Source organism: Phodopus roborovskii, unplaced genomic scaffold (assembly GCF_943737965.1).
Source record: "Phodopus roborovskii unplaced genomic scaffold, PHOROB, whole genome shotgun sequence".
NCBI lineage: Eukaryota > Metazoa > Chordata > Mammalia > Rodentia > Cricetidae > Phodopus > Phodopus roborovskii.
Window position 1 is genome coordinate 5,098,571 of NW_026126480.1, and position 18,240 is coordinate 5,116,810.

At 38.8% G+C, this 18,240-nt stretch overlaps 1 protein-coding gene across 1 annotated transcript in view; it reads left to right on the top strand.

Annotated features, from left to right (window-relative positions):
- The window catches only part of Prcp (prolylcarboxypeptidase), a 47,559-nt gene extending 32,808 nt beyond the window's left edge, over window positions 1–14,751 (top strand). The window contains exons 4-9 of the mRNA XM_051192259.1: window positions 2,678–2,859; window positions 3,128–3,285; window positions 4,735–4,904; window positions 11,241–11,405; window positions 12,191–12,378; window positions 14,041–14,751. Coding sequence (XP_051048216.1) covers window positions 2,678–2,859; window positions 3,128–3,285; window positions 4,735–4,904; window positions 11,241–11,405; window positions 12,191–12,378; window positions 14,041–14,251 — 1,074 coding nt within the window. The 3' untranslated portion in view covers window positions 14,252–14,751. The remainder of the gene's footprint in view (window positions 1–2,677; window positions 2,860–3,127; window positions 3,286–4,734; window positions 4,905–11,240; window positions 11,406–12,190; window positions 12,379–14,040) is intronic.
- The last annotated feature ends 3,489 nt before the right edge of the window (window positions 14,752–18,240 follow it).

Consider the following 18,240-nt stretch of genomic DNA (forward strand, 5'->3'; position numbering starts at 1 on the left):
TGAGGGCGAAGGTTAATGTAGTAGGGTAAGCCTATAGGAGAAAAGGAATGCTAGGTACTATGTGACACAGAAATATGCTAATTGCCTGAAGGTGTCAGGGTGGTGAGACCTAGAATGAAGGTGAAATAGGTGAGTCTGACAAAGGTATATAGCTGTGTCAGTTATCTAGTGCCATGTATAAGAAGCAGTCCTGACTTAAAGAGTCAGTAAACTTATTGTTTGTGCTGGGTTGTTTAGCGATAGGGCCTAGATATGTAATGCAGGCTGGTCTTTAGCTCATAATCTTCTCTGTCTCCTATTCCAATGCTGGAGTCACAAGCATGAGCAAACACACCAGAATTGGTTGTGAGCCTAGCCTTTAATGGCTGAGCCATCTCTCCAGCCCAGTGGAAAGCATTCATTACTTCACAATTCCTATGAGCGAGGAATTAAGAAGAGCTTAGTTGGAAGGTTGTGCTTCAGGGTGTCTCTAGGCTAAAAAGTGAGACAAAGTGGCAGCCATCTGAAGGCTGGAATCCATCCCAGAAGATCATCAGAGGAATGATAAACTGCTGTGGACCCTGGCAAGAGGCCTATGATGCTCTCCTCCTTCACTGTCCAGTGTGCCTGTGTGAGGAGCATTGCAAAGTAGTAGCTAACTTCTCCCAACACTGCAAGCCAAGATGGAAGCTGAAGTGAACAGGTCTTTAGAAGATAGTAATAGATCACCATTTCCACCACATTTTATTCACTAGAACCTAGTCACTAAGTATAGCCCAAGTCCAAAGGAATAAATTGGGTTGTATGTTTAAAAGAAAGGAGTGTGAAAGGTTTATTGATGCATTTAAACAGTATCTGTTAGCCTGATGAGTTCAGCACTTCATCTTGCATAGGAAAATGGACTGGCACAGAGAGCCAAATCCTCATAGAGCTTGCTGAATGGGTTTCCTTTTACTCAAGGATCATTGTCTTCTATTGATACATTATTTCCCTTCCAGTTTTATAGCTGTCTGTGATTGGCAGCTGAGTTTATTTCCAATTGTTGCTGTAGCAAATATATAATCTTTCTGGTAAGGAGAGGGTTTATCTTGGCTTGGGATCCTTTTCTCAGTTGTCTGCAGGACTTAGTTTGTATTCCATTACTTCTTAGACAGTTGAAATATGTCAAGACTTGAAATGAAATTATAATAGTCACATATTAAACTGAATTTCATATTCCATCCTTTTATTGCTAAATGTTTGTATTAATTCCACAACCTCAACAAGGCCTTGAGCAAAAAGCAGCTAGTGCAAATGGATGTGTGATAGGCCTGGGCAGAGAACATTGTTGTCCTTTTGGAAAAACAGCCTGCAAATTGTGTTGTGATGTTTGAAATGGCGACACTTTGAGGCTAGGGCCAAGGCAGGGCTACATTACCAGGGAGGTGACAAGATAGTACTTAAGTGCCTTCAAGGAAGCAGATGGGGTGTGTTCATTTCCCCATGGCCAGCCATCCTGCCGAAAGAGCTATGGGGGGCACTGAGGCAAAACTCTGGGTTAAGGATTTAGAGAAGGGGAGGGGCACATGTCTGTCAGTATCCAGAGTATTCTTCACTGTCTAGATCATTGTGGTGGCTTCCATAGCAGAGGAGCTGGACCTGGGGCCTGGAATTTCTCACTTAGGCTGTCAGCTCACACCTCCTCTGCTGCCTTTGTCTGACAGACTAGATCTCTACAGTCCTTTCAGGACACTTCCTCCATTCTCCCATGCTGCCAACAGATCTTTGGGTTTGGCAATTGTTTCCATTCCTTTTTGTAGTTGTGTGTTTGTGTGAAAGTGTTGAAGAAACACAGGTTTTGTCCAGTAGAACTGGTGAACTTCATACAAGAAGGAAAATTAAATTTTTAGGACTGAAGAGTTACCAGCAAATTTTAAGAGTTTCAGACATACTGCAGTGATAACTCTTACTGCAACTTTGTATTACTCAAAAATAACCTTCAAACCTCATAAGATCACTGTCATCCACCCATAAAACATAAGCTAAGGGCTCAGAAAGCCTCCTGTACAGACCCTGTGGGTTCCCATAGCCTTGCTCTAAACCATCACTGTTTATTCTGGAGGAGGCTGACCTGCTGGGGACAATGGAGGCACTTTGGGACCAAGGAATGCCAGTGTGTGGTACTTGGCAATACCTGCCTAGGATCTCCTTTCTAGGATGGTTCCTTTTATAAATCTTCCTCAAATAAGGAGCTTTGTACATTAAAGATAACTATGCACCATATATACAGTTTACATTTCTCAGCAAATCAGAGGAATCAAACTGGCTAAATGTTCAAGTAGGCCATAGTGAAATCTCTGTCCTTTAAGGACAGTATCTTAAATGTTTAAATGTGTCTTAGGCCTTGCCTCCTGTATTGTACTTGAAAAAACAAAACCAAAAAACCCAACCAACTAACCAATCAACCAACCAACCAACCAAACAAACAAAATACCTTTAAAAACAATGAAATTGCATTTGGTTAGAAAATATATTATGTTCTTTCATGAACTTAGTTACTTCTTGTGGATTGCTTTGATGTGGATGTGGTAGGATTGTCTGGAAATCTATTTCAAGGAATGAAAACTTCTGAATATATGCTGCACCTCAGCTGCCATTATGTGCACATTTATGCCTGGTTTCTTTGTCTTTGTTCTTAAAATAATATACACATATACAGGATTCCCAACACTTGAATTTTCTGACATCCGAACAAGCTCTGGCTGATTTTGCAGAGTTAATCAGACACTTGAAAGAAACTGTCCCAGGAGCTGAAAATCAACCTGTCATTGTCATCGGGGGCTCTTATGGTGGCATGCTTGCAGCCTGGTTCAGGATGAAATATCCTCACTTAGTAGTTGGGTAAGTGCATTTATGCTGAACACAGCTGAGAGGAAATTAGAAATTTGTCTTTAGTAAAGCATGCTCCATTCTGTGACTCCTTCTCTAGCCTCTACAGGGACTTTTACACATGTAACATGCATTCACACACACACACACACACACACACACACACACACTGAAGTGCATACATGTGCACACAAACATTCAAAAAAGCAAAACAAATAAAGAAAAACGAGTAGATGAATTATATTTCTTTCTTTCTCCTCTCATTTCCCTTCTCATTCAGAGCTCTGGCAGCTTCTGCCCCTATCTGGCAGTTTGAGGATCTGGTTCCCTGTAGTGTGTTTATGAAGATTGTAACTGAAGATTTTAGGAAAAGTGGTCCATATTGTTCAGAGAGCATCCGCAGATCCTGGGATGCCATTAACCGACTCTCAAGTACAGGTAAGCTTTCATTAAGACAATGGATTTGTAGTTAGTTTGTTTTTCTTAACCTTTAACATATGAAAAATCCATATTGCCACAGGGTGATGGTGCCAGACACCTTTAATCCCCACACTCAGGAGGCAGAGGTAGGCAGATCTCTGTGAATTTGAGGCCTACAGAGCGAGTTCCCAGACATCCAAGGCTACACAAAGGAACCCTGTCTCGACCCCAGCCCCCAGAAAAAAAAAAAAAGATCACTGCCACTTTCTAAATTATTTTTGTAAATAATCACCCATCTTTGTTGTGTTGTTTATCTGTGTATAGTATATATGATGTACATTGTTTTCTATGTGCCTGTATGGTATGTGACCATTGTTGTATATGTGTAGTGGGCATGCATGTGTGTGGGTGTGGAGGTCAGAGGTCAATCTTGATACCTCTTTTCAAGGTCATCCTCCCTTTTATCTTCTTTTTGAGATATAGTTTCTCACTGAACCTGAAACTCATCAATAGGCTAGGCTGGCTGGCCAGTGAGCTTCACAGGTACACTTATTTTTTCCCCTTCTGACTTGAACTGGAGTTACTGGCACACTTATGGGTTTTTATATGGGTTATAGGAATTCAAACTCAGGTCTGGATGTTTGTATGGCTGGCACTCTACCTACTGGAGGTTCTCCCTAGCCTAACACTGCCACATATTAAACACACGCACACACACTATACTTATAGAGAATCATACCAATCAAAATATATGAATGAATAAAAATTTTAAAGCCAGTGCTTGGTATTAGTAGTATCCAGATCCAGAAAGACAAAGCCAGCACCTCATAAATAAATCCCTGCTGCTGTCCTCAGTATTCTTCATGCCTACACAGCAAATCTCACTTTGAACCATAGGGTGATTTTCTGATACTTGCATCTTAGTAATGAGAGTTACACAGTATGTGGCATTTTGCTTGTTAGTTTTTTGTTTACTGTCTTGTGCCCAATCTAATTCTGTGGTTCTCAACCTGTAGGCCTCAACCTTTTTAGTGGTCACCTATCAGATGTCCTGTATATCAGATCTTTATATTATGTCTCATAACAGTAGTTAAATTACAGTTATGAAGTAGCATTAAAATAATTTTGTGGTTAGTGAGGTCACTGCAACATGAGAAATTTTATTAAAGAATCACAGCCATCAGGAAGGTTATAATCACTTTTCTAATTATTAAATATATCTATATTTAATTTAGTCATAGTTTATGCATTCTTTTTAGCATTTTATTTCAATAGTATCTTAAACTTGGGAGTAGTGTTAATTTTAGCAATTTTTATGGTTCTATCTAGTTGCCCTATAATGTTTTCTTGAATGTTGGAAAAAGTCTTGGAGAAGTCATGTAGAAACATGTTTTTTTTTCCTGTAATACCAAGTAAAGATTAAATGATTGGTTTATCTGTAGATTAACAGTACCCTTCTATTTTCAGGCAGTGGTCTCCAACAGCTCTCAAAGACCCTTCACCTATGTAGCCCTTTGACTCCTGGGGACATCTCAAATTTAAAAGATTGGATCTCGGAGACCTGGGTGAACCTGGCTATGGTGGACTACCCTTATGAAGCCAACTTTTTACAGCCCTTGCCTGCTTGGCCTGTCAAGGTAACAGAAAAGTGTCTTCTTTTTGTTGTTGTTGTTGTTTTTATAAAATATTTTTTTCTTTTTTTGATACATAATCTCTGACTTTCAACATCAGAAGAAAAAAATCCCAGTTACTTAGTAACTTTGTGAAATTAATGATTGTGGGCTGGAATCCTGAGTTCTACAGCTTTCTGATTATGTGACCTTAGACATTCTAGATATGTCTTCTGACATCAGTTTTCTCATTTGAGAACTGGAGATAAATCTCATCAGTTACAGCATCATAGCAATAAGGAATAAGATCAATAATTAGGGTGCTAATGGAATAACTACTTTGTACCAAATTCTGGGCTGTACTTTGTGTAGTGTATCTCATCTTTATGATATATGCATCATATCTAGATCCATGTAATTCTTTAACTTAGCTGGATAAGAGGTAGTTTTTGTCATTGTATGATTCAGTGGACTGTTAAAGTCATTCTAAATATGACACTTATTATAAATGATGACCCACATGCCAAACAGCAGCATGCAAAAGAATCTTTTCACATGCTGGTAGCCAGAGCATGGCCTGGAGCTTACCACCCTGTCATCCTAAACAAGGGGGTCTTTTCTCCAAGGCACGCTGTCTTCCTCTGTACAGTAGCACAAAAGTAAATGCGTGGAGTTCTGCTGAGGACCATGTGACATGTTAGATTTGAAGACATCTGGGAGTAGTAAATATGATAATTTTATGTTCTTTTTTCAGTGTGAAAATGTATCACACTCATTTTTTTAAAATTTTTCCCAATGCTAAAGTTCTTTTCATGGTAAGAGTATTTGTTACATATGCTCATCTTTAAATATCCCTTTGTTAAGAATGTCTCTATTAGTTTTAAAACCAAAGCCTGATTGGATTCATAGTTAAGGTTTGAGGATATAATTGATGGTATTTCCAAAGTAGGTTTTGGAAATGAAACTAGAATTAGTCATGTGAGAGCCAGGTTTCGAAAGTACCACATCTCAGGACCATGCACAGTCCTGTACTCCTAGCCTTTGGGCGATAGAGACAGGTAGCCTAGAAGTTCAAGGTTGCCCTCTGCTGCATAGCAAGTTCAAGGTCAGACTGGAATATATGAGATCCTGCAAAGTAAAATATAAAAAATAAAAATTAAAAAAAAAGTACCACCTTTCCACCTCTCATCCACACTATAGTGGTTGATTCTGGGATCTCTCACATGCTGAGCTCAATCACTGGTTTTGTGATAGCATCTGCCTCTTGTTTTGAGACACAGTTTTGTTTTGAGACTGGTCTTGAAGTTACTCTGTTGTCCAGGCAGGCCTCCCCAGCAGCTGGTGTTGCAAGCCTGTGTCACTAGGTCTGGTTCATGAGTACTTTTAATTTTACAGTTTCTTTATTAAAACCTTGTAATTAATAGGAAACATCTATTTTCTGTTGGAGTTATTTACTTCATATACTGTGATTTCAACAAATAACAGGCAAATTAAATATTTTTGTGTAGCTCAATTGTCACTTTTTAATTTGTCTTCTGAGTTTGCACATGTGTTTACATTTCCCACTGTTAACAGAAGTTATATACCCGTGAGCAAATAATTATAGAGTTGGTATGTAGGAAGCAGGAAGAGGAGAAAAGGAAAAGCCTTCTGCCATTTGACTCTTCAGTATGCATAAAGACCACTGGGCCTCTTCTCATTCTCAGCTTTGAAAGAGCATTGTTGTGTTTTTTTGTTTTTAATATTTTTTAGGTTTACGTGAAAGGTAATAGGTTTTGTTATGTGATTTTCACACACACACACACACACACACACAGTCGTTACTCTTTGTTCTAAATCACCCATCTCCATAGTTTTCTTCCATTCTCTGTTCCCCTTCTATTGCTGGTTCCTCTCCTTTCCCTAAACAGACACCTTCTGCTTTCGTGTGTATGTATTCTGACTCTCTCTAGTTCCTCTCCTCTCATGATCCTATTTTAGTTTTAAGTTTTAGTTTTTAAGACAGACACACACACACAAACTCTCTCCTCTCTCTCTCTCTCATACACACACATACCTTTAAACCTGTATTTCATATATGAGAGAAACCATGCAGCATTTGTTTGAGTCTAATTTATTATTCTAAACATGACTCCCAGGGACTGAAGAGATGGCTCAGCAGTTAAGAGAACTGACTGCTTTTACAGAGGATCCGGATTCAATTCTCAGTACCTAAATGGCAGCTCACAACTCTCTGTAACTCCTGTTTCAGAGGACCTGACACCTGTACCAGGCATGCATATGGTGTATAGATATACATTCAGGAAAAACACCTTTATGAATAAACTAAAGCATAAAATAAAAAAAAATGACTTCCTGTTCCATTCAGTTTCCTGGGATGTCATCATTTCATTTTTCCTGAATAGAATTGCATATTATTTGTAAATAGCACATTTTCTTTATTGTTCTTCTGTTGGTGGGCATGTAAGCTCACGTTCATTTCTTTCTAGACATTAATAGGGATCTTTGTGGTAGGCTGCCTTAGTATCTTTTGGGTATTTAGCCAAGAGTAGTTGAACTGTAGTTCTATTTTGAGTGGCTTCCTTACTTATTAATTTATATTCTTACCAGTAGTATATAAGAGTTTCTCTTTCCCCATATCCTCACCAACCTTTCTTGTCATTTGTTCTCTTGATGATAGACATTTTTCCTGGGATGAAACGAAATCTCAAAGCAGTTTTAATTTGCATTTTCTTGGTGGCTAAGGACTTCAGTACATTTTTTCTTTTAAGTTCTGTTTACATACTAACCACAGTTCCCCCTCCCTCCTCTCTTCTCCCCCCCCCCCATTCCCCTTCACTCTTCAGAGAGGGTAAGGCCTCCCATGGGGAGTCAACAAAGCCTGGCACATTAAGTTGAGGCAGGACCAAGCCACACCCCCTGCATCAAGGCTGAGCAAGGCATCCATCCCACCATAGGGAATGGGCTCCAAAAAGCCAGTTTATGTACCAGGGGTAGATCCTGGTTCTACTGCCAGGGGTCCAACAAATAGATAAGTTACACAACTGTCACTCACATGGAGAGGGTCTAGTTCTGTCTAATAAGCTCCCCAGCTGTCGCTATACAATCCATAAGCTCCCATTAGCTCAAGTCAGCTAGCTCTGTGGGTTTTCCCATCATGATCTTGAGACTTCAACACTTTTTCAAGTGTTTATTAGCCATTTGTCTTCCTTTCTTCCTCCCTTTCTCTCTCTCCATACCTCCTTCCTTCTTTCTTCCTCCTCTTTTTCCCTTGTATCTTATTCTTTGCTTTTGTATACATGATGGAGTTTTGTTGTATTAGTTTAAAAATTTTAAATCTAGAGAACACTGGCAAAAAATAGTTCCATAAAAGATGATATGCCTTCATCAGGATTGGACAACTATTAACATCTCCAGTATTTTTACTTTTTTGAGACTATAATATATCCTTCTTTCCCTCCCCCCCCTTCAATTTCTCCTCTTTGCTTTCTCTCCAAATCATGGCTTAAATATATAAACATAATGTTTTCAGGGCTGACCCATTTCATTTTGAATAACCAATTGATATGCTTTTCCTGGGGAAGACTATTTCTCTTGCTCTCAGTAATTGGTTTTCCATCCTTCCTTCTCTCTCTCTCTCTCTCTCTCTCTCTCTCTCTCTCTCACACACACACACACACACACACACACAGAGGCCATTTGCATTTCCTCTTTTGAAGTGTTTTAGTTACTTTTCTTATTGCTGTGACTAGCTACCTGACAAGAAGCTAAGTGAGGAGGGCTTTATTTTGTCTCATATTCTGGGGATGCATCCATCATGGAGTCACAGCAGCACTGGTCACACTGAATCCTCTTCAGGAAGCCCTTTCCTCTTTTGTAATTCAGTAGAAACCCCAGCCTGTGGGGTGGTGCTGCTTATATTTAGGGTGGATCTTCCCTCTTCAGTGAAGCCTTACTGGAAACACCTCCTATCCCTAGCCAGAGATTTGTTTCCATGGTGATTCTAAGCCCAATTAAAGGTGACAATGAAGATAAATTACCACGAATGATTGGATTCCATTGGCATAAGTAATAACATCCCTCTTTCACCTCTTATTTTGTTAACTTAATACCCCTCTTTTCTGTGCCTAGTTTGGCTAGGTGTTTGTCATTCTGATTTATAAATTTTTTCTTTCTCTCTAAGAATTAACCCCTTGATTGATTCTATGAGTTTTTCTTTTAGTTTCCATTGCATTAATTCATGCTCTGGTCTTTACTATTTCTTTCTATCTGCTGCTTTTGGATTTGTAATACTCTCATTTTTCTAATACGTTAAGGTATGCCACTAAATCACTTATGTGAAAGATTTATGATTAAAATATAAGCACCAATAACTAGGGCCACTTAGAACTGCTTTAATTATATCCTGAAGATTCTGGTAAAGTTGTGTTTTCTTTTTCATTTGATTCTAGAATTTTAATTCCAATTTCTTTTAGACCCTCTAGTCAGCCATAAGTGTAATGTTCTTTCTCCATGTTTTTGTGTAGTTTCCCTTGCTATTGATTTCTAGTTTTACTGAACTATGATCTGGTAATATACAAGAAATTATTTAGAATCTTTAATATTCCATAAGATTGGATTTGAAGCCTAGAAAATGATACTTTTAGAAGAGATTTCACGAGTAACGAACATTGTATTTGTTAGATGGAGTAGCCTATAAATTTATGAGAAGTCCGTCTAATCTGTGGTGTAATTGAACTCTGAGGCATGTTTGGCACTTTTTAGTTTGGAGAACCTATCCAAAGATAAGTGGGGAGGGAGGTGGGCTAGAGAGATGGCTCTGTGTACTGCTACATCAAAGCATTCAAGAGGTAGAAATCCACTTTGTTACTAATGACCATAAGACTGAAAATGGCGAGACTATTGTAGAATGTATGTTAAAAATAATTTAGGATAAGTGTAGAAATAACAAATAAGTGAGATTAAAAAAAAGGGAAGACAGAGGGAAAGTGAGGTTAAATAAAAGAGTGGAAAATGAAGGAGTGGAGAAAATGTTAACGGTGGGAAGAGAGAAGAGCAAGAGCTTGATGAACAGAACAGGATAAAGAGAACAAAGGTGAAAAACAGTAAAAGGGTTCCCAATAACAAAAAATGTTAAAAACCAAACAAAATTAAGTAAATGCAAGAAGGGACATAAAATTTTTTAAAAATCAGAATGTTTTTAAAAAACAAAAAGTAAAATTCAGAATATGCTAATAGTAGAGAGTAAGGGAAGAAGGAAACAAGGAGGCAAAAAAGTAAAAAAAAAAAAAAAAACTAAGGAAGAGAAAAACTATTGCTCAATAGTGGGGATAAAAGTAGATGAATATAGGAAGGGAATAACAAAAACTGTAAAAATACAATGAAGTAATAATTGCACTGAAAACAAACAAAAGGAAAAACCACAAAGGTAAAAACGATATGTAAACAAAAATTATTAGAAAAAAATGAAATATTGGATGTTATATGGTGAGATCCTTCTTGTTTTAAAAAGAAAGTAATAAAGCAATGTATGGTGGCCCATGTTTGTAATCCCATTGTCAAGGAAATGGAGACAGGTGAACCCCTGCACTTGATGGCAAGCCAGCCCTTCCTACTGATGAGTAGGAATGAAAACAAGGCAATGAAACAAGGTGGATAGCAATGAAAGAATGATTCCTAAGGTTGCCCTTTGGCCTACATTTACACACACACACACACTCCCATATACATTCACAGATCCACAAATGCAATTTTTAAAACTTTTACATTCTTGTGAAAATATAGTCCTTCACCCAGCAAAGATTTAGTTATTGGAGACTTTACTAAGCACTGAGGGAGACATTCTGATATCAGATGCATGCAAAACTGTATTATAGTGGCTGAGATCCAAACAGGTACAGAGTGGAGTGAACTATCGAGAGGAGAATGGTTTAGCTTTTCCAGGCTGGCAAACACATGCAGGGGTAACCTCAGAGAAGAGGGGATATTTCAGGTGGGTATTATAAAGGATAGATTGGCCAGACACTCACAGATTTAATGAGTGTAAAAAGCGATTTGAGGAAAGATGGAAAGAGCATGGTGTGGTGGAGAATGATTTTACTGAACACTGGCACAAAGTCAGCAAAGAAGGAACCAGAAGAGATGAAGGCCACTTTGCAACCATGCATATACCTGATCTATTTCACTACCCTATGGTGAAGTTAAAGGTTTTGTTTTTTCTTTGAGAGAGTTATTATTCAGAAGTAGAAATTGTTAAGCACTGAATTAAGATGTTTATCAATGGCTTATGATAAAATTGAGATAATATTTCCTCTCTGTTATTAATTATATTCATATCTGACTCTTTCCATGTTTACCTCTTAGGTAGTGTGCCAATATTTGAAAAATCCTAATGTATCTGATACAGTGCTGATGGAGAATATTTTCCAAGCTCTGAATATATATTATAATTATTCAGGCCAAGTACAATGCCTGAATATTTCACAAACAACTACTAGCAGTCTAGGCTCCACTGGCTGGAGCTACCAGGTGAGCATGCATGATTTTCCGAGTTCACTTTGCTCTTCACTGGTGTTATTTCACTGTAATATACTACCAGTCATTTTGCTACCTCACTTGCTTCCAAGTCTGGCCACTGTGAAGTTGCAACATGACCCTCTCTTTCCTTCTCCTTCATTTTTCCTTCCTTTATTCCTATATTTAATCATTAGCAAATATATAATGAATGGCTATCATTGATCACATTATGTTTCAAATATATAAAAATAAATAATTTGTATGATTTTTACCATAAAATATAGCCTGATGAGAAAGCTAGATAAATTAACATTGTAATAGACCTTGACAAGTCCTGGAAAGGAGGCACTGTATGGCTGTAAAAGAAGGGGTGGGGGGCTCTAACTGGACCCCTGCCTCAGAGTCTGTCACCTGCCCAGTAAGACTGCCAGGGTTGTATTGAGGGTTGAATATGGTCAAAGATATGAAAGAAGGCTCTTTGCAAAAGAAAGGAAGGAAGGGAGGGAGGAAGGAAAGAAGGAAGGAAGGAAGGAAGGAAGGAAGGAAGGAAGGAAGGGAGGAAGGAAAGAAGGAAGGAAGGAGAAAGAAAACAGTTCTAACTTCTGTGATGTTTCAGCCATGTCTTTCTATGAGAAATAAGGGGCTATGTGGTAGGGAAGTTGGGGGTAGGATAGGGGACTGAAGCTCAATTGCAAGTTCAGGCCTTAGCTTAGATTTAGCAGCTAAATAAATTTTCATAATTTAATCTCTTTTTTACCTCAGTTTCCCTTTGTTTCCTTTTCTGCTTTGCTTTTCAGTCCTGCACAGAAATGGTCATGCCCTTTTGTACTAATGGTGTTGATGACATGTTTGAAAGTTATCTGTGGGACTTAGATAAGTTTTCCGAGGATTGTTTTAGCCAATGGGGTGTGAAACCACGGCCTTATTGGATAACTACTTTGTATGGTGGCAAAAACATCAGTTCACACTCAAACATCATCTTCAGGTGAGCTTATTGTTTGATGGAGACACTTGCAAAATGGCTGAGAAAATAGAACTGGGAAAGTGCTAGGTAATAAAGTAGCATAAACTCTAATAGCGATGCCAATCCCCTCTTGAGTGCCAGACACAAGGTGGGTACTCAGCAAACATTTGTTGAGTAGATGAGGCCTTAATGAATATTAGGTGTTATTGTAGTCCTACTTTGGTAATTCTTTTCATTGTACAGTGGTTTTCTTGGGAGGATTTATATTTTCTAAAGCCCATAGATTATTTCTCCAATGGTGATTCTCAGTTATTTAAGTATAAATTCAGAAGGGACCCTATGAAGAACTGGATAACTAAAAGCAAATTAATTATTGCCAGTGATTAAGTGAGGCTGGCTGTTGGGAATTTTGCCCAGGTATCTAGAGTCCCCCCCCCCAAAAAAAAACCATACACACACACACACACACACACACACACACACACACACACACACACACAAAACATACAAACATACAATGTCGCTGTTAGATGTCAAAGTCTAACTAGTAAAAAGCCCAAAAGCCCAATGCCAGGAATTGGTTAATTATTTGGGAGTTGTTGATGAGGTCCCAAAAAGCCCCCAGACATTAACAGGCTATTGCCATTGCTCTTGGTTACCTAGCACCATTATCAGCTAAGAACCTGTGTTAGACAGGTCCAGAGAAGAACCCACTACTGCTATGCTGCTAAACAGACAGCATATTAAACCAACTCCTGATGACTTGCCATGCCATTATACTCATAGATTAATGAATCTCTCACCTCTTATCTAAGTATATTCCTTTAATTAGGAAGACGTTTTATGTTCTCATACTGGGAAAAATTATGCTCATTTGGTTGTTTTTTGAAACAAGGTTTCATGTAGTCCAGAGTGGCATTGAATTCTTTATGTAGCTAAGGAAGACCTTGAATTCCCTCCTTCCTCCACCTTTCCAGTGCAGGGATTGCAGGTGTGTCTGCAACCATGCCCAGCAATAACATTTTAAGGCAGTGTTTTGAATGAAGTTCCTTGAATGTCTGTGTCAGCTTACCTAGTCACTGCCCTTAGCAGCTTCTAAAAGCCAGACAGAGAAACACCCACACGGGTCTATGTACACAGGTATTTTTCAGTGACAAACACAATGTGAAAGTTTAGGAGTATTTTTAGTACTTCTGGAACTTGGGTACATGGAACCTCTGAAGTCTGCACAATGAAAGTCAGGGAGTACAGGCAATTGGGGGGGGGGGTTATTCATGAGCTGAATTAAGACCCCAAGGGAAAAAGATGATGATCTTAATAGAAAATTTTCCAAATGTTATATCCAGGTGGCCTAGTAATACATGAAAAGATGATCCTTATCAGTTGGGAGTGTATATGAAAATCAAGACCCCAGTGAAGACTGATATGTAGCCTAGTGGTAAAGCTCTCCTCTCATCCCAGCTTAGAGGCACAATGAAAAAAAAAAAAAAAATCCAAATTCTTGAAGAAGTTAAGTGATATCACATATCTCAGAAATTCTATTCCTAGGTATACTCAGGGGAAATTAAGATGTACTTCTACATGAAACCTTGAAAGTGATACAGTGTTCAAATGAGTAATGCTCATGAAAAAGTGGAAACAATATAAAGGTACATTAATTGTTCCTCTTCCCCTCATTTGCAGCAATGGTGACTTAGACCCATGGTCAGGAGGTGGAGTGACCAAAGACATTACAGATACCCTGGTGGCCATCAATATCCCCAACGGGGCCCACCATTTAGATCTCCGAGCAGGCACTGCCCTTGACCCTTCCACGGTGCTGCTATCTCGCTTACTGGAAGTTAAACACATGAAGAAATGGATCGCAGATTTTTATAAAAATGCCAAAGTTTAAAAAAAATAATGACTTTTTGTTTTCTTCTTTTATGTTCACTACACCCACATTCCCACTCACTTTGATTTTCTGTATGGAATTGCTTTCCCTCTTTTGTCATATTTGTTGGGCCAAAGTTGAGACAAAAGAGAGTGACAGGGGTGGGCACAGCCATCCCACCCCGGGAATGCTCCGTCCTCTTTGTCTTTTATCATCTCCTGGAAGAATTTGTCATCATGGCAGCTCACATGCCATCAGAACTGGCATGGTTGCTGACTGTCTTTCCCCAGAGGGACAGGCACTTCTTGCCTCTTCAAGCCGCGATGTCTCCTTGGTTTTGAGGCTGAAGTCTCTGGTCCCCGTTCCTGCCACAAGAGGAGAAGCAGGAGCTAGATTAAAAACGCTGCAGCTGCAGCTGCAGCTGGTAGGATGTGTGATGCCAATCCAGGAAACGGGGCCACTGCCTTTGAGCTCGATGACTGCCTTTGAACTGGGCTGCAATAAAGAACAAGGCAGACCTACCTATGTGTTGCTCCCATCCGCTCCAGCTGTTGGGAAGGCAGTGTGCCTGGGCTGGGTCCTTTCAGAGGTCTTTTCTTTTTCCCTTTCCCCCTTGGCAGCTTTCTGGGCTATTTGCTGCTGTGGTACTGCCAGGGAGAAATCTGGCCTTCTGCTCAGTTTCTCTGTTCTAAGGTCAATTTTGTGACGATCTGCCTAAATTCTGCCAACTTAGGAAATGTGCTGTTAAAACTGAGCCAATTCTGTTAATACAAATCCTCTGAAAATTGACAAGTCAGCCACTGAGAAAGTAGAATGTAGTTCTGTTTATTTTGAAAAGGAATTTTATGTTCTATTTATTGTTACTGGTACCATTAGAGTCCTAAGCAGCAGGACACCAAGTGGTAGGTGCTTGGGAACTTTCCTATGTGGCTTCCAGAGGACAAGCAGAGTAATTCATACAGGTGGCATATTTGACATTAATAAATGTTGGGTTCTTTCCATTTCCAAAGGGTCGGAATTTTCAAGTGGTGCTTAAACTGAGATCTTTCTTCCAAAAGACTTTTCTACGTTAGGAAATAAGGTTGAATCCAGACCTTTCAGGGACACAGAGAGACTGTTTTTTTTTTTGTTTTGTTTTGTTTTGTTTTTGTTTTTATGCAGAAAGATCTCTTCCATTTAGTATATTATTTTCTCAGTCATATTCTTACCATATGTTTGGAAACATTTCTTGCTTTATAAAACAATTCCCAGACCCTCAACAAGGTTTTATTTTATTAAACCTCTTTTATTTCTGAGAATAAAATATAATTACAACATTCTTCTTTTCCCTTTCTTCCCTCCAAACCCTCTCATATACCCCTCCTTGCTCTTTCAAATTCATGCCTCTTTTTTAAAAATTAAATGTTATTGTATAAATATTTATTCCTAAATGCAGCCTTCACAGTCTTAGCGTTACTTGTATGAATGCTTTCAGGGTTGACCATTTGGTATTGAGTAACCAATTGGTGTATTCTTCCTTGGGGAAAACTCCATCTCTAAGCTTTCCTTAGTGATCTGTAGCTCTTTGCATAGGATGAGGTCTTGTGGGATTTTTCCCATCTACTTTGGTGTGGTCCTTGTTCAACTCAAGCTTAGGCTTGGACAAGGTTTAATGGAGGGCATTACTACTTTTATTTTAGTATTTTAGGCTACTTTACACAAAATCTTCTTACTAGTTTGGAAACTTTAACATACTTTGACATTTGATGCTATATTAGCTGTTAGGTGAAACTGAAGTTTTTATTTCTGAAGAAGTAAATTGCAAAAAAATTTATGCAAGTATAATTTGGTTCTACTTCTGTATATTTTATGTATATAATGACAGCTTTAACTTATATTAACCTTACTTAAATATTCCTAAGCTTAATTTTAACTTGAAAGAGAATCAAAATATAAAATAAGGTCAATTAAATCTTTATCCTAGGTGTGGCAGATCCACCTGTAATCCCTGGTACTCAAGAGGTTCAGACAAGTAGATAGCTTTTGCCCAGGAATTAAAAGGAACATTATGGGCAACAAAGTGAGATCCCACTGTACAAACAAACAAACAAAAATATTTAAAACATCTTTACAATTAATGATGTGACGACTTTAACACATAGGAAATGTGAATCATACAGAATTCAAATGACTTTTTTTTTAATCTTTTACCTTAACTACCCAGATTCAATTGGAATAAATAAATTTAGAGAACTTGTTTAGGGTGTCTATAGAGCCAAAAGTTTATAACCCTGGCCACAGAGGTAGTAATTAGAGTTGTATAATTCCAATGTTGAACTGGTTTACTTTTCCTTGTTTCTAAATGCAGTTTTACTGCAGCAGAAAGTCAACCACCCCTGTTTCCACCTACTCCTTATACTCCCACCTCAGCCTCTGAATTACCTTCTATTTCTGTTGATAGACCCTTACACTGAGGGAGTTTTCAGTCAGCCTTTCCAACTCTGATTGCCCAGAGACTAGCTATGTAGCCACTGACCATTTGCAAAGTTATTTCTACCTTGATGTCCTCTCCTCCCTCTCCCCTTTCCCTCTCTGAATAAGGGAAACATGAGAATACAAATCTCTTTTGTTTGTCTTGGTGCTTGATAAAATATGCGCCCTCTCTGGGTGGTTTAGGCGGTTTAGGTACCTTCTATAAAAGGGATCTTTTAATGCTAAAATTAATGTGATTATCTGAGTGTGAGAGGCATATTCAAGGCTTAAAGAAAATCTGTTAGCTGAATGTATCTGCTTAATCCCCTCTCTAATGTGGCTGAACAATGCTCTGGGAAGCTATTGGTTCTTTTTTCTTCTAGTAAATGCCTGTCTCCAGAGGAAGGGACTGCTTGCAGCTTTTGATAGCAGCAGTATGTTTCACCTTCTCAGCCACACAAAGACACAGGAGAGGCCTGGAGATGCATGAAGCACCCGCCAAAAGATAACCTGTCTCTCCTGAGTACCGTGAGCAGAGCACTTGGTACAGAGTGGGCCTTTTCCTGGGCTTCCCTGGAATTGAGGACTGGTTACCATGAGGAATGGCATCTTGAAGAGCACTATTCTCAGTAATGAGTGACAGAACATTGAGGACAGTTAGATTTTCACACCCAAGCTGGAAGAAAGGCTTAGCTACTTAACTCCCTGTTAGGGCAGATGAGGAAGGGGAGCGTGAGAAGGGAAAAATGATAGAGAGGTGAACTTGTCACATTGCTCTGTGAGTGGGTTACAGTTAAATATCAGCTCTCCCATTCATAGTCGAGAGATAGGCCCTGCCACAGGAGACAGTTTTGAGAATGAAAGTGGGGGAATGAACATGAAAGCATGATGGTTATTTGAAGCATTCACATGTGACATGTATGTTTTCGTTTTATTTCATTTAAAATTTCAGTTTCTTATTCTAGAAATATACTTCCTTTCTAGATGTGTAATTTAATGCAGCAACGTTTTGTTTTTGTTTGCTTGTTTTTGAGTACTTATATGCTGGGCAAAGTGCACAGATCTGGGAAATAGACTTGAATAACTGAAATTTATCAGGGTCAGTCTTGTAAGGAGGAGGCAAGGAGGTATTAAAATATATCTTTAAAAAGGCATATTGCAAGTGATTGGTTCACTTGGGCCATTAACAATAATAGCCAAGCTTAGAATAGTGTTTATTGTCTCCCAGGAGTGGAACAGAATGCTTTACTTGAGTTTCCTCATTGAATCCACAGCCATGGCAGGTAGTTACTCTTCTGTTTCACAGGGGCTGCTGCTTATATTCACTTTCCTCCTGGTGTCATAGCTAGTAAGAGATAGACCAGTAGAATCCCTGTGACCTTAGCCTAATTTGTCCACAGTGCATCCCAAATTATGAAAGAATTCTTAGAGGAGGTGACCACAGGCAGTTTCAGAGTAGAGTGACAAGTACACTGAGTGCTCAGGAGAAAAGGCATTCCAGGAAAGAACAACAAGGTTAATTGCATTGTCAGGGGAGCGATGTGGAACAGTTTAAGATC